This window comes from Macrobrachium nipponense, chromosome 10 (genome assembly GCF_015104395.2).
Source record: "Macrobrachium nipponense isolate FS-2020 chromosome 10, ASM1510439v2, whole genome shotgun sequence".
Taxonomy (NCBI): domain Eukaryota; kingdom Metazoa; phylum Arthropoda; class Malacostraca; order Decapoda; family Palaemonidae; genus Macrobrachium; species Macrobrachium nipponense.
The window spans coordinates 62,788,881-62,802,977 of NC_087204.1; the positions used below are offsets into that span (position 1 = coordinate 62,788,881).

Here is a 14,097-nt window from a genome sequence, read left to right on the forward strand (position 1 = left end):
CAAATGAGAAACCCGCCAGGTTTGCCCCAACAATCAGGATGGATTTAGAAATTATGAAAAGCCTAGAGTAAAAAGATCAGGTAAAGAAGAAGGCACTTTCCTAATAATCCACCAAGCAACTTGTGCTTTCTCATCTGCCTGTCCTACACATTTTTCAAAAAAACAGAAAAGTTAATAAAAACAGGAAAATTGCCTGATTGTACCCTCAAGCAAGGAAACTGAAACCCAAGACCAGGAAGGCCACGGTACATTGGCTATGGAGAATAAGGTTAAAGGGTCCCTTCCACCTGCAGATTTGATTTCAGAGCATTTTTCTCCTAAAAGATTTGCCTTCCAAGGCTAAAGTAGATTTTCTACCCTGACTCGTGTAGGAAGGGGTGTCATACTTTGACGTGAATGTTGCTAAGGATAAACCACATTAACCCACTAGCCATAAATTTTTCAGAAGTTCTTTTAATGTCCAAAATCTTGCAGTTGCCAATACCTTGTTTGTTGACTGTTTCTTATGTCAAACGTTTCGCTGCGCTGAGTGAAATGATAGAAAGGAGGGGAGAGGGAAGACGGGGTCTGCTTCCTACTGACTTACCAGCTGGGCTGGGATGATTGTTCACCCGTTTCTTTCACTTACGTTCGATTTTCCCAAATCATTTCTTTTTATTACGGTAAAATACCTGTCTAGTGATGATTGTTTTTTATGGTTTTTTTACCACTGTAAAAGCAACTCTGCTCCATAATAAACACACTTGTGAAAAGTTATTTAATCTCACTTAACTTTTCTTGCATTCTTGACTTAATACTTATTGGTTTGCAAAATCATCATGTTTATTTTAAATTCTGACATTTGCCAACAGTTAGTTGATGTGTTGTGGCATAATTAATCTCTTTCATGCACTCAACATCCAAGTGTAAACACATCAACAAAAGGATTTTGACGTAAGGAAAAATCTATTTCTGGGCGATTGGCTCGTGTCGCCAGCGAAATATCCTTTAATCTATTATTTCTAGGGTAAATGTACTAAACACATACAGAGAATAAATAAAATAAAGAAAAAGGTCAGTATGACTGACTCGCTCACCCTCTAGGAGGGTGTCGGTATGAACACTAGGCGAGTGAGACCACTACCACGAGCCAAATGCCAATAGAAATCTCCCACTACAAAACCCTCCAAGAGGGGAGCCGTCCCACAGAGGGAGCAGCTCGTACTACTACTACACCATCCCATGCTTGCGACTGCTGCGCCTCTAGTGGCCATCCTTTTTCGTTAGCTCGCACTATCACAAGTGCTATTTTTCTCTCTGTGTATTTTGTGCCCTTTCTTCGGATTTTTCGATAATGGAGCGTGCAGCTATTGCAGCAGCTAAGTAAGTACTCAGTATTTTACGGTTAGCGAGTTTTTTCCGTCCCGAGACGGTATTTGCCGTTTTTTATTGGTATAGATACGTTCTCGGGGGCTGGAAGCATGGCAGCATGGTCCTGCCGCATGTTGGTTCGCTCTTGGTCTCCCATACCTAGAACATCCCTTATTATTTTACGCTCTATTTTGATTATCCGCGTTATTACGTCTACTCAGTTGTTATACATGTATGTATTTCACCTTATGTAGGCTTTTTCTATCCAGACCCTAGTCCAGGTTCTTAGTATCGGCCCCTGACTAGCTTTGAGTGGTAGACTTGCCTTCGGGCTAGTCGCACACTCCTGGATTTTTTCTCCTGCTATTTTTACCTTCTCTCTTTCATTTTTATTATATATTATATTTATATGTTTTGTTATTGTTAGGTTAGTTGGCGTCTGGCTTAGCCTAGGTCCTGGCTCGTAGAGCCTAGTCTACCGTTGATCAGTTCGGTCGCTTCCTCATAGCTTCTCTCTGATCAGTTGGTTTTCGCCCTATGGGCCTATATGCTACCGCTTTTCAGTTCTGGTTGCTTCCCGATAGCTTCTCTCTGATCAGTTGGTTGGCCTAGGCTTGGTTACCGTATCTTAGTTTACCGCCTCGTGGTCACTACGTGATCACGAGTCAGCCAGGCGCCTGCCAGTCCCCCTTCCCCCTCTCCCGCTCTCCCATAGAGTCGGGCGGGGGTGGGTCGGTCTGTCCTTGCTCGCCCAGCATGCCCGAGCCTGCCTCCCCCTTCCCCTCCACCGGAGGGGCCTGGGAGTCCGACAGTCCCTGACTGGTTCCGACCTCTCCGCTTCTCGGCTCGCCGGGTGGTACGTTGTTGTGGGGGGCTCTGGCCTTCCCCCCTCCGTTACTTCCTTGTCGCTCCGGGTTAGCGCGAGTCTGTATGTCATCTCGCCCTTCCCTCCTTACTAGAGCTCCTCCCTATCGGAGTCCTGATATCCAGCGGAAGGGTATAGTCCACCATAGTTGGACCGGAGCATACAATAGGTCTTTTACTAACCGTACCGTATTGCTGAGTTACTACACTCCGCTTCACTGGACCTAGTCCGGTTACTTGCATGTAGGTTTAAGTTATCTTTAAGTTTATCTTAAGTTTCTTAAACCATCCCCACCCCTCCCTTAGTATTTACCGGATCTCTCCGGGATTATAGCCTATTCAGGCAATGCAGGGAGGGGTTATGCCCAATTTTTTTCCGAGCTCCGCCACGTAACGGAGTTCTTTTGTCCTTAGTCTGTAAGTGTTACCCCTTTAAGATACTCATGTGTCTTCCCACTTACAGGCCACCAACTGTGAGCATCCGGGATGTTCCGCTACACTTCAGGACCCCTGTGGACACGAAGTTTGCCGGTCCCATGCTCCATGCGCGACTCCGCACGGGGACATCCAGGTCTGGTACCATGAGACGTGTACCATATGTTACGATCTGGTGAGCCAGCTTTTGGAAGGCGTAAGTATTCCATCTCCGCATGCCGCTCCGCTTTAACTTAAGGCATCTAGTTTAAGTTATATCCTAAGTTTTAGTTTTAAGTGGTTCTTAAATCTAAAATATATCCTCTCTTACAGGCTCCGGCAGTAAGAGATACGGCATTGGCTACCCTGCGGGCCTGGGTCGGAGGTTTTGGCAAGAACGCCGCCAAGGGTCAGCCCTACATACTGGAGAAGCGTTTAGCTTTGTTAATCTTCCCCGGAGGCAAGGCGACTGGGTACGTCGACCCGGTAGAGGCGGACCCCTCTATTGCCTTTATCCAACAACAGCTGGCGGCCTCCTTGACTGAACAAGACCAGGATATCTCCACGGATGTCGCAACCCTGGATATAAATGTTGAACCTATGGTAGGTATAGACGACCTGTTGGTCGAGGTAAGTAATGCAGGTACCCAAGGGTCCCCCTTGGGAGTGACTGTTTCTTCTACCCCTGCAACTTCACCATCCTTCCCAGGCTTTACCGGTGATGAGTTATATACTCCTCCAGAGGCTTCGGTTAGGCCTAAGATCAAGTCTAAGCATATGACCTTGACTAAGACGTCATCGTCCTCGAAGAAGACGTCCTCGTCTTCTTCTTCGCGTAAGTCTCCGGCTCGTAATCCCGGCCCAGACAGGTCTAAAGGGTCTAGCTCCGGCTCAAAGTCCTCAAAGAGTAAGCCTAAGGAGAAATCCCGCACCCCGGCAGTATCACCAGTTCCACTACCTTTGGTGCCTATTCAGAGTCTCCCCTCCACCTCCGCAGCAGCTCCGGCTCTGGACACCAATGCTGGCCTGTTGCAACAGGTGGGCGACTTCGGTAGGCTCCCTTAAGACGAGTATGGAACATATGATATCTCGCCTGTCGGATAGGATAACTTCTCAGGATACTATTATAGCCGGCCTAAGAGAAGCCCCTCTTGCCTCTCCCTCAACCTCTAACACTAGTGGATCTCAGCTTCCCCCGTATGAACTCGCTGCCCGCTTTTCCTCCATGAACAATCCTTAGAGAGTAGCGTCATATGCTCCTTCCAAGATGGTCTCATCTCCGTACCGGAGTTTGGAACTCGAAGAATAGAGGACTTCGAGTTCTACCCGGAAGGCCTACAGCCTCCCTTCATAGGCTACGCTAGGCTCACGCCTTCGGCTATGGTTAGAGATGACAGGGATACCAAAGGAGACAGTCCTCTATTCTCGGGACCAGGCCCAACGAGAATGGCTTAGATGTCTAGACGACATGGACTGTTCGAATACCAAGATCCAACCGTTCAAAAGTCCCTTTACCATTTTCACGATGGACGAAGGTACCCGCTCCCTTTCCTTACCAAGATAGCGAGGTCGACCATCTCAGCAGCTCAGAAAGGGGAACCCATGCCTCAGCTGAAAGAAGCAGACCCCACTTCTCCGTTGCTCCCGTCAATTGGAGAATTATGGGAGGACTTGCCTAACACTTTCACAGCTGGCAAACTCAAACCTGACTGTGCTATGGAGCAGTTTGGTGAAAAGCTGCCCAGGCTCCCTGATAGTCTTATTCAAGCGGAGTTTGACTCGAAAACACGACTAGCCAGGTCAATCAACCTGATGGCTATGTCTGAGGTAGCAACCATGGCTTATGGTTCAGAACCAATTTTTAAGCTTATGACCAAAGCCCTGACTCAAACGGTGCAGTCAGACATGTTCGGGTTTGCCACTGCTAGAACAAATTGCAGAAAGCATGTATTGCTAGAGGCAACCATTCGGCATGAACCGAATAGGTTACTTTCTTCTAACATCTGGGGCGCAGATCTCTTCCCAGAGGCTATGGTAAAGGAAGTACAAAGCAGAGGCTACGAGGTTGAACCAAAGCCTTAAGGACCGTTGGGGTCTTACGGCTAGGAGAAGGCAAGACTTGACACCAAAAGGTAAGGACAAAGGAAGCCTAGACGTTTCCAACCTTACCAAAAGAAGCAGCCGCGCTTCCCTCAACAAGTTCCTACAGTGCCGTTAGTGCAGACAGCTCAGCCCTCCACGTCTAAAGGTCAATCACAGCCTATTTATGTGATATCCCCTCAGCCTCAACCCTCCACCTCATACGCCGCTCTCTCAGCTTACAATCCAGCCTTCGAGAGTCAAGCTTCTCAGAAGTATGACCGCTCGAACAAGGGAGGCAGAGGTAAGCGGTCCTTTCGTGGGAGAGGATCGGGAGGCCCCTTCAATAGGGGAAAGCACTTCAGAGGAGGTCGAGGGGGTTACCAGAACCAATGAGGAACTTCAGGTAGGAGGGAGGCTGTTTCACTTCCGCCACCGGTGGAACTTCAGCCAGTGGGCTCAGAGCATAGTGTCAAAAGGGCTGGGTTGGAGCTGGTTGACGAACCCACCTCCAGCCAGACCTTTCCGTCAACTTCCTTCCAAGGAATTGACAGAGTACGCAGAGGACCTCCTTCAGAAAGGAGCTATAGTCAAAGTCAAGAGATTAAAATTTCAAGGTCGCTTGTTTCAGCGTTCCAAAGAAAGGCTCAAACAAAAGAAGGGTAATCTTAGACTTGTCCCGCTTAAACTTAGCCATCCGCTGCGACAAGTTCAAGATGCTCACGATCTCACAGGTGCGGACCTTACTTTCCCCGTGGGGCCGTCACCACCTCTATCGATCTTACAGACGCCTACTATCATATCCCTATTGCAAGACACTTCCGTCCGTTTCTGGGATTCAAGATAGGAGACCAGACGTTCTCCTTCAAGGTAGTCCCGTTCGGGCTCAACGTGGCACCCAGGGTGTTTTTTCACGAAGCTAGCGGAAGTAGTAGTGCAACAGCTCAGAGCTCAAGGGATTATGGTAGTAGCGTATCTCGACGATTGGTTGATCTGGGCCCCATCAGTCGAAGAATGCAACAAGGCCACACTGAAAGTGATCCAATTCCTAGAATATCTGGGATTCAAGATAAACAGATCCAAGTCCAGACTCACCCCAGAGTCAAAACTTTCAGTGGCTAGGCATTCAATGGAATCTATCCTCACACACTCTGTCGATTCCATCCACCAAAAGGAAAGAAATAGCGAAGTCAGTCAAGCAATTTCTAAGTCACAAACTAGCATCGAGGAGAGCTCAGGAAAGAATCCTCGGCTCTCTCCAGTTTGCTTCAGTAACGAACATCTTAATGAAAGCCAAACTGAAAGATCTAACCAGGATCTGGCGCTCTCGAGCAAATGTCATGGTCCAGGACAAGCTATCCTCAGTACCTCTGATTCTAAAGAACCGGCTTCGGCCGTGGGCAAAAGTCAAGAATCTGTCAGTGTCAGTCCCTCTTCAGTTCCCTCCACCAGGATTACCATCCACACAGACGCGTCCTTAAGCGGCTGGGGAGGGTACTCCCAGGTCAAAAAGGTGCAAGGAATTTGGTCACCCCAGTTCCGTCAGTTCCATATAAACGTACTGGAGGCAATGGCAGTCTTCTTGACTCTGAAAAAGATTACGCCCACCAAGGTACTCCCACATAAAGCTAGTCTTGGACAGCGCAGTGGTAGTACATTGCATAAAACAGAGGAGGCTCCAAGTCACGTCATCTAAATCACGTCATGATAGCCATCTTCTCCCTGGCAGACAAATTCAGTTGGCATCTTTCCTCCACCCACATAGCTGAGTAAGAAACGTCATAGCAGACGCCCTATCCCGATCAGTACCCCTAGAGTCGGAATGGTCTCTAGACGAGAGTTCGTTCCAATGGATCCTTCAAAGAGTCCCAGGGCTACAGGTGGATCTCTTCGCATCACAAGCGAACCACAAACTACCGTGTTATGTAGCCCCCAACCTGGACCCTCTGGCTTACGCCACGGACGCCCTGGCTCTGGACTGGAACAACTGGGAGAAGATTTACGTCTTCCCTCCAGTGAATCTCCTTATGAAGGTCTTAGACAAACTCAGGACATTCAGGGGTCAAGTGGCTCTAGTAGCCCCAGACTGGCCGAAGAGCAATTGGTACCCCCTGATCCTGGAACTGGGTCTTCGTCCCCTTCGGATCCCCAGTCCCAAGCTCTCCCAGTCAGTACAAACGAAGACTGTGTTCGCTTCCTCAGGGATTCTCAAAACCCTAACTTTATGGATTTCATGAAGTTTGCGGCAAAAAGAGTGCGAATATTGACCCTCAGAATATTCTTTTCCTGGAATCCGATAAAAGGGATTCAACTTTGAGGCAGTATGATGCTGCCGTCAAAAAGTTAGCAATCTTCCTGAGAGAGTCAGATATCAGAATCATGACAGTTAATTCTGCTATATCCTTTTTTCAGATCTTTATTTGAAAAGGGTTTAGCAGCTAGCACGATTACGACAAACAAGTCAGCATTGAAAAAGATTTATCAATTTGGATTTAACATAGACTTGACGATACCTATTTCTCGTCTATTCCTAAAGCATGTGCTAGACTTAGGCCCTCTGTCAGGCCTACGTCAGTTTCATGGTTCTTAAACGATGTTCTAAAACTGGCTCCGAAACCGTAATGACACATGCTCGTTTATGATGCTCCTAAGAAAAACTCTGTTTTTATTAAGCCTAGCTTCAGGAGCAAGAATTTCAGAACTGTCGGCTTTATCCAGAGATCCGGATCATATTCAATTCCTTTCCCACGGGGGAAGTGCTACTTTCTCCGGAACGTAGCTTTTTTTAGCAAAGAATGAAGATCCTTTGAGGTGGGAACCTTGGAAGGTACTACCCCTTCTACAAGATGTTTCCCTTTGTCCGGTTTCAACCTTACGAGCCTTTCTATCCAGGACCTCCTCTTCCTCATCGGGGCCCCTCTTTAGGAGGGAAAAAGGTGGTACTTTATCCACTAAAGGCATCAGGCAACAAATCCTGTACTTTATCAAAACAAGCCAATCCTGACTCCTTTCCAAAAGCACATGATGTCAGGGCAGTAGCCACCTCAATTAATTACTTCCAACATATGAATTTTGCTGATTTAAAGAAGTATACCGGATGGAAATCGCCGACAGTGTTCAAACGTCACTACCTTAGTCCTTGGAAGCTCTGAAATTCCAGCAGTAGCAGCGGGTAACATAGTTTCCCCTGACTCTAGCTAGATTATAGTAGAAGATTCAGTCCTCCTTTCTACCTGCCTCACCCAACAGTTCGTCTATTCCTGCCTTGTTCATTAACATTTACCTTGTGTCTTAGCTGCTTTATGATTGTATAAGTGCCCCTTTTGTCTGGTTAGGGACACTCACATCTGATTACCATACTGATCTCATAGATGTTATCCCCTTATTTTTATGCTAGGGGATACATCATAATGCAATGGTTACGGGTTTTGTATATTAAGTCATATACATTCCTAAGATATTTTATTTTATCATTGATCAAATATTTATGTAAATTTATACTAATTGCTATTTCTATTTTTGATACATGTTGTTACACAGATTTATTGTGATAGGTAATCATTGTACCTATTGTATATATGTAAATTACCTTATATTATTAACATAATTAGATTTAAGGGTAATTTAAGCATAATTCTGATTTTGCTTTACTGTGTACTTGTATCTTTTTAGCAATTATATTCATTCTTTTATTTTGTATCTTTCATTTGAGACCTATTTTGTTTTATTATATTTTATTTTACTTTGTTTACAATCTTGTGCTGTTTCTCTGGTACGATTTCGCGCAAGCGACACGAGCTGAGCCCAGAAAAAAAAAGGATTTTGACGTAAGGAAAAATCTATTTCTGGGCGATTGGCTCGTGTCGCCAGCGAAATACCCCCCCTACCCATCCCTTCGCTCAAGATTGTCTGCTAACTCATTTTGAATAGCCCTCTGGAATGGATTAAGTTCAAAGTCTGAGTTACTACTGTACTCATAGTCAAGATTTTCAGATTTGATGCAATCCCTCCATTTAAGGGGCTTGAGAATTATTGATCTAAAAATTTTATTCAATGGTTGCATTAAATGATACAGAGATATGGACAGAAAATAGACAACTCATATAGCTGACAAGGAATTTTATTTGAGGTGTGTTATTGGTTTCTATTTGTCATGCAAATTTTGTGAGTTCTCAGAACTATGTAGAGGATTAGATTTAAGTTCAAAGTTCAATAACATTATTACTGGAAAAGTGTTAAAGTGGTACCTCGAGATACGAAATTACTCCGTTCCGAGGCGGCCTTCGTATCATGAGTTTTTCGTATCTTGGAACACATTTTACATGTAAAATGGCTAATCCGTTCCAAGCCCTCCAAAAACACCCCAGTAAATTTCATAATAAAGCTAAATTGACCTATAAACAATGAAATACTACAACAATTTGGACCATTCAATACCTAAATTAAGAATAAAAATGCAAAACCTGTAAATAAAGTGTATATTAGTGTACAAGAAATATTATTACTGTAATGTAAAATGTGGAAGCTTACCTTTCAAGTGAGGCTATCTCCGAAAGTGGCGGCAGAGGAGGAGGAGGAGGAGGAGAAACGGCAGATAACGTACGTACGTACGTACACTTAACTTTACAAAAACACATAAAAAATTTAAGGAAAACTATAAAACTAAAATTTACGAAACATATTAGCAAAACGGTAACACTTAACTTACAAAAATCTACAAATTAAATTTTTTTTTTTTTTTTTTTTTTTTTGTTTTTTTTTTTTTTTTTTTTTTTTTTTATACAGAATTTCAACTTCATCACCACTTTCAACGTTCTGTTTTTCATCACTTGGTTCTTCCTAGGTTGTGGGCTACAGACAATATTTACTACTAGTCTAGCTAACATATTCTCACTGAATCAATACAGGCTACTGCCTGGTAGATTATTGGCGACATCATTATCTGAACAGATTATCTATTATTAATAATATTTGCGGAACATTTCTTTAGATAAAACTTCCAAATAAACAGCTAACGATCGCAAATTGTAAGAAGCGCCAACATGTACTGGCGAAAATACCCGTTTACGGCTCTTTGCACTTGAAATTACATACTCAGCTTTCAAGTTAGAAGTTTTCATGAACTTCAGTAATGAAATCAATAAGCAAAGAACGAAACTCTCGGAGTTAATGATCATAATTCCACATTATAAAAAAAAATTTTTTAACAGAAACTTAAACTTAAAATTGTACACTTTCAACTTATATGTTTAGAGGAATCTCGGTAATGAAATCAGCCTAATAGGTAAGTGAAGAACGAAATTTTCAGACCTAGCCTATCGATCATAAATCATAAGCTCCGACGTGCACTAGCGAAATAAGCCGATTACAGCTTTTCACTCACAATAAAGCATTGCTTTACAGTCTAAATAAAAAGATTTTAACTGGAACTTAAACCTATGCACTTAGCTGGATCAATAAGCTAAGAATGGACTTCTCTTAGCTCTGGTTTCTTGCCTGACCAGAAAAAGGAATGGCATCTTGGTCAGACTTTGGTCGTATGTAAACAATATGACAGTGCGCATGTGCATCACCACTTCTTGTTTAATGCGGTTTTGATGCAGTAGGAAAACTGGGTATTATCATTTGCTGGGGATGAGAAAGTGCCCTCGTATCCTGAGTTAATTTGTACTCTGTCATTATGTTATAATGTTTATCATTGTGACATATACCTGGTCTGGTCGTAAGACCAGTTCAGAGAATTCTTTGACATTAGTCTGGTCACCATGAAGCTCTGGATAGACCATGGAAAGGGTAATCCTTGAGGATGAGACAACGACTTTGCTATAAAGAAAAAAAAACATAACTATTGGCTTGTGAACAAATGTTTTACTTAATTAAACCTATGTATAACATACCATTACTAAGTGTGGGGCAGGACTGTTCAAAATGATTATAGTAGAGTAGTACATAATATCCTGCTATTAGGTAATCAAATGATAGATACAAAAATTGTAACACTTATAATACTGGGTAAAGGGTTTATATTTATCAATGTTTTGTTTCCCAGTAATGGAAGCTGTTAGGATAAAATGGCAAACTTTTTCCATATTTTATTGATGTTTTAAATGGCATTTCTGTTTCCTGGGAAATTCGACACTAATTATGGTAATTTGTGATAACCTTGAGTATTTTCTCCTTTCAGACTAGAACTTCCTAACTCGCCTTGCAGTGAAGCTATGTCTGCAATTAGTGAAGATCTTGATGACACCTCTAACAAGGAATCTTTTGCGTGATAGTTTGTACTTAGCATAGCTGCGGGTTTGCTTTAATATTAAGAAAAGATTTTATTGTGTGGAGTAAATATTATTATTATTATTATTATTATTATTATTATTATTATTATTATTAATTGATGCTGTAATTATGCTACATATGAGAGCCGATTTGAGAGTGATCCAGTGATTGATGGTGATTTTATTGCCTGGAGAATAGTTAAAGCTTTAAATAAATTGTATATATGTACAGTAATTGAAGTGTTTCATCAAAGTGTCCTATGAATGGTGCTTATATGAAAAAAAAAAAGTCTTCAAAATGTTTTATTAGATCTTTCTTTTATATAATACATTTATATGTACAGTATACAGTGAATGTACTGTATTTGTCTTGCTAAACAGTGACATTCCCAATGTGTTCTTGACACTTTCCAGGACTCTATTAGTGTATTCCTTATATTCTGAAAAGCAGGTGACCTCGAGTTGGAATTAACATACCTGTTTAACTGTACTTACAGTGCTATATATATACTATGTATAATGTTCTTAATTTTTTTTGCATGATAATTTATCGTGATAGTTTGACAATATTTACAAATTGAAAGCAACTTGAGGCTAGGGTTTTGCATAATGTAATACTAACAGTAATCAGAAAGAATTGTTGGTTTCATAACTTTGGAAAGATTTAATTTGCATAATAGATTGGTATGTATATTTTCAATAAAATTTTTTCTTCACATTTTATAAACATGCATCACAGTCATGAACAGCACGTTATTGGATCACCTGCTTTCCTTCAGGTATTATGTGTGTGTGTATGTTACAAATTCACAGTTCCTATGTTCACATTTCAGTCCTTGATTTTGTTTTTCCAATAACACCTTATCTTTGGGAGGTATTTATAGTAGGAGATTTAAAATATGCACGAGGAATCTGATTAAATTTTTATTATTATTTTATTTTATGAAGCAAATGCTTGAAAAATAGTTTGATCTAAACATTTGTCTTTCACCCAAGGAAAAGGGTAGTATTCTAGGTATTTGAAGGTTCTGGAACTTTCCATTGATTGAGTGTTATTTTGTAACATTTGGAAGCTCTTACATGTACTTTGGAGAGGATGATTACCTCTGGGTGTTATCTGTGGTATGACATAGATTGCATATTGTCCATAACAGTATGTAAGAATGCCAGTCAGTAAGGACACTGCATCATGTTGCCACAGTTACCTCTTATTGTTTGCTTCCCAGATCTTCTGCCATGGAAGAGTGGAGATAGCCCAACTTTTTTTCTCATTATGCCTTACCAGAGGTGATGACTGTTGCTCAAATTTTAACTTGAACTTTAATAAGCTTGTGGATGTACTAAGTTTTCTTTGTAATCTTTTTGAAGATACTTTTGCTTTAGCACTGTTAGCATTTTGCAAGAAAATTATGCTTTTTTATATTATTTATATTTAGATAACATAATAAGCTTTTTATACAGTAGCATATAAATAAGAGAGTTATTAGTAGAACAGTGCATTCATTTAGCCTACTTTTAGTGGATTTCCACTTACATTTAGTAAATATCATCATCCCTGGTGTGTTTCTAGGAACTGTTTTTTTGTATCAATTTTCATCCATTTGTGTTATTTATTTATGTTTTGATCTAAATATTCTGTAGATTCTCTTCTCATCATTAGCTAACCTCATCAAAGCTATTCATTTCCAGATATATTCACATGAATCCTAAAAGAGGATGGTTTGTAATGATTTGTACGAATTTTACATTATAGATATGTACAGTTAAAATAAGACTAACAAAAATATCAGTCCTTTGTTTATCCTACTCTACCTGGAATATTGAATTGAAAAATTTAGCAGCATTGGATATAGGCAATGACTGCTGGCTTTTAATTTGTTCATTAGACAAATGACTCGTCAACATCATCATATGTACATTTAAGTCAGCTCTGTCTCTTATGGAGCTGGATGCGAGATGAGTTCTCTCCACTTTCTCCTATTCATTATTCTTATTGCTAAAACTTTTACAATGTCTAAATCTTCATTGATGCCCTTGGCTTCCTACAAGTCGTTTTCATGTGACTTGGATAGCTACAGTTTTTCTGACCAATTGTTCCTTAAACCTCTCATCACACATCCAAATCAATTCAACCTTTTGGATCTCAGTCTGTTTTCCAGCTTCTAGACACTGCATCTCTCTTTCATATTATGAGCTTTCCCTTGTGGTCTATACATGAATCTCAGTGTCATTTGGTCATATCGTTTCAAACTCCTCCGTTGTCATAGTCAGTTTGCTGTAACAGGGTATTTCAGGCCTTATGTCCCAATTGTAAGCCTCAGCTCACTCTATCAGTGGGCCATTATTTTTTACTAGTTGCCTAGTTGTCTCTCTCCATTTCATCCTGCTTCAGCTCTGTGACAGCAATAGATACTAATCTTTGCTCATTTCGCACACAAGGGTACACATTCATATCGATTAAAAATTATGTCGACCAAAAGGGCAAACGAACAACTGGATAGCAGTTTAAAGCATGTAAAGCAGGTGATAGACGAGGCCTTTCATATTCTAGAGAGCTCTCCAACTCACTTAATATATTTCCTTGGTGAACAAATTTGTTTATGACATGCTTTTCATTATTTCCAATTCTTTATAAAATCTTTATTTGAAGTTCATATCTAGCATTACTGCATTCAGCAAAGTGTGCGTTGTAATTTTGATTTGTTTCATCACAATCCCATTGGTTATAAGCATACCATATTTTGCAAACTGCTTGTTCTATTTTTCAGAAATAACAAATCTTACTGCTGATGCTCAGTGTAGATCCCTGCCTATAGAGCCATACCTTCCTCACTTTTTGTGAGCTTATACAGACGAATAGAGCTCTTTTCAGTTCCCAGGTGTTTCCTCAGCAAAAATCACCATTACAGTGGTTTTCAATGTTCATTTTCTTAGTTAATAATTGTGAGCTTTTTCATCTTTATTTTGCACTCTATTAGCATCTATTAGAAAGGCGAAAAACACTGATTAGGCCATAGAGCCTGACATCCTAACTAATCATTTTATAGTGATGTTTACCCTTATGTATTTCCTAAATACATAAGGGGCAGAGAAATGCAAAAAGTTACTTAGTGGA

The 14,097-nt window shown here is 41.2% G+C and overlaps 1 protein-coding gene across 9 annotated transcripts in view; it reads left to right on the top strand.

The window, feature by feature from the left end:
• Nucleotides 1–12,768, top strand: part of LOC135223644 (unconventional myosin-XVIIIa-like) — a 1,035,943-nt gene extending 1,023,175 nt beyond the window's left edge. For all 9 annotated transcript variants that reach the window (XM_064262281.1, XM_064262286.1, XM_064262283.1 and 6 more), the window contains one exon: nt 10,892–12,768. In XM_064262281.1, the coding sequence (XP_064118351.1) occupies nt 10,892–10,982 (91 nt within the window). In that variant the 3' untranslated portion in view covers nt 10,983–12,768. The remainder of the gene's footprint in view (nt 1–10,891) is intronic.
• Nucleotides 12,769–14,097: the final 1,329 nt, after the last annotated feature.